Source organism: Pinus tabuliformis, chromosome 7 (genome assembly GCF_031772625.1).
Source record: "Pinus tabuliformis cultivar Carrire ecotype Pingquan chromosome 7, CPIR1, whole genome shotgun sequence".
NCBI classification, from domain to species: domain Eukaryota; kingdom Viridiplantae; phylum Streptophyta; class Pinopsida; order Pinales; family Pinaceae; genus Pinus; species Pinus tabuliformis.
The window spans coordinates 760077661-760080070 of NC_142293.1; the positions used below are offsets into that span (position 1 = coordinate 760077661).

Genomic DNA, 2410 nt, shown 5'->3' on the forward strand with positions numbered 1-2410 from the left:
ATTAATAATTTAAATATTTACGCAAGGAAATATATATTTATAAGGAAATATATATTCACCAAGTTCATACATCGATTTCTAACCACAGCAATCCTAAAATCATATCTACGGTTGCTTAGCGTTCAATTTTTTTTGACCCAGTCGTACACGGTACAGTAGAATGGTCATGACGAGAAGAAGAATTCCAACAAACAAAGCAACACCCTTTCCTGGCTTAGACAGATGGTCCCAATAGAATTCCCACAACACTTTTTTGACAATGCTCATGTAATACTTTCTGATAAGCACTTCCTTCAGTGCATTGTTGAGATCCGGGGGAGGCTCCAAATGGCCCTTGAAGATGGGATGACAAAGGTCGTTCCACACTAACAAATTCTACTAAAACTTATTAATAAGCATTCAATTAGAGCATCTCCCACAACAGGAGAGTCCCTGCAACATAATCTATTCCTGAAATACCATGTTTCTTATTCTAGAATTGAAAAAAAAATACACAGATCTGTCGACCAAGCGGCAGTGCTCCTAATGCAACATCTTTTTTCTGATTACAGTATTTCTTCTTCAACAACTATTTCTAAAAAGACTCTAATTCTTGTATTCCTTCCAAGCAAAGAGGGTCTGTGCAATGCTCAACAGGAGAAGGAGAAATCCAACCAACAGAGCAACACCCTTTCCTGGCTTAGACAGATGGTCCCAATAGAATTCCCACAACACTGTTTTGACAATGCTCATGTAATACTTTCTGATAAGCACTTCCTTCAGTGCATTGTTGAGATCCTGGGGAGGCTCCAAATGGCCCTTGAAGATGGGATGACAAAGGCCGTTCCACATCTCGGCTATGCTCTTGTCAGTCATCATCACACTTCCGCGAAGAATGACTTGCGATTCCCGGAGCAGTCTAACATCCTCGGCCGAGTCGATGAGGCAGTCCATGAGGCCAACGTAGCGCGTCATGTGGTCGCCACGGGTGAAGTCATTGAACTCGTAGGCAAGCATGTTCCTTAACAACACTTCAGTCTGTATTTCGGATACGGTGATCTGGGGAAGGTACAGCGTGCCCGAGTACTTGTCGAATCGGATCTTATCATTATCATTGACGGTGGAGAAGGATTTGAATTGAATGCCACCCTTTGCCAACTCTCCCACGTTGTATGAGTTTAGAATATCATGTCGCCCTTCATTGGATGGATGCGTCACACGGAAAAGGGTGAAGACCGCTGCAATGACCACTTCAACACCCTCTTCCAGAGAGTGCTTCATTTTTCGAAATACAGTCGCCCCTTCCCCCTCCATTACTTCCATACGCACCAACTGCGAAAGGAATGCGTGCAGGCAACCCAGAAAATGCGGCTGATGATCATCATTAAGGGTTATGTCGAATTGATTGAAAGGAGACAGCTCTGCACTGAACTTGTTCCTCCATACCTTATTGAAGTCCTGACTGACCTGCTGGCCTGCATCTTTTAAAGCCTCTATCAACAGAAACAGCGGGATCTGATTCTCCAGCTTCAGAATGTCGCACTTTATAGAGACTTCAAGCCTCCTTAAACATTTCATATCTTCATCTAATGAGTCAGACGGACTGGATAAGAAACGTAACAGAAACGATGAATCTATCGCCATCATGAGAGCGAAGTACTCCAGGTACTCGCCATCCTCAGGAATTGGCCAGTCATAGAATTCCTCAATCTTTTGCCGCTCTCCTTTGATCCTTTCTTTCATTTCCTCGATTCTTCTGTTGCAATTCCGCCAGAACGTAGCCGCTGACTGGACTTTGTACGCCTCCGCTGTTGACATCTTCAGCTCGCGAAATTCGTAACTATCTCCCGCAGACGAAGCCGCCGCAACTTTTTTCTCCAGTTTGGAGTCGTGGTAAGGTCCCAGGGAGACGAAGTGTGGTATGTACGCCTCTCGTTTCGCATCCAACAGAGCATTAGCTACGCGCGGAACCTTACCCACGTTTGCTAGAGATCTATTATTATCAATAATCTCTATAATAACTTGTTCCAGCCATTCCCTCCTGATCACTAGCGGTGTTTTCTCTTCCCCCATCACTCAAACGAGCACTGAACAGCTAACACTACCTCTTTGAACGTCTAGATTGTTCTCGGATTTCCGCCTGCACATATATATTGCACTAAGGTGTAGGTATGTTCAGAACTGAATGGAATGTGCAAATTGGAGCGCTTCGCCTTGCATCCTTTCCGAAAGTAAAGTGATTGAATAGGACAGAGAGCAGGAACCCTTGACGTGTGAACAGCTTCTTTGCAATAATTTATCCCCTTTACAACTGTTCGATTTTGATAACATAATTTCTACCTTAAACATATAAACCCTTTATTCCCGCCGATTTTTTCGCCTTCCGTCAACATTTTTCAGGGAAAAATTGCAATATTAATACTCTGAACAG

The 2410-nt window shown here is 43.6% G+C and overlaps 1 protein-coding gene across 1 annotated transcript; it reads right to left on the reverse strand.

Moving 5' to 3' along the window:
* Positions 1 to 585: 585 nt before the first annotated feature.
* Positions 586 to 2052, reverse strand: LOC149249753 (putative UPF0481 protein At3g02645). The gene has a single exon (XM_089453461.1). It carries the CDS (start codon positions 2050 to 2052, stop codon positions 586 to 588), a length of 1467 nt encoding a protein of 488 aa, XP_089309587.1.
* Between the last annotated feature and the right edge of the window lie 358 nt (positions 2053 to 2410).

Coding starts and splice junctions, on each gene's coding strand:
- LOC149249753 (XM_089453461.1), bottom strand. CDS start 2,052: ATGGGGGAAGAGAAAACACCGCTAGTGATCAGGAGGGAATGGCTGGAA.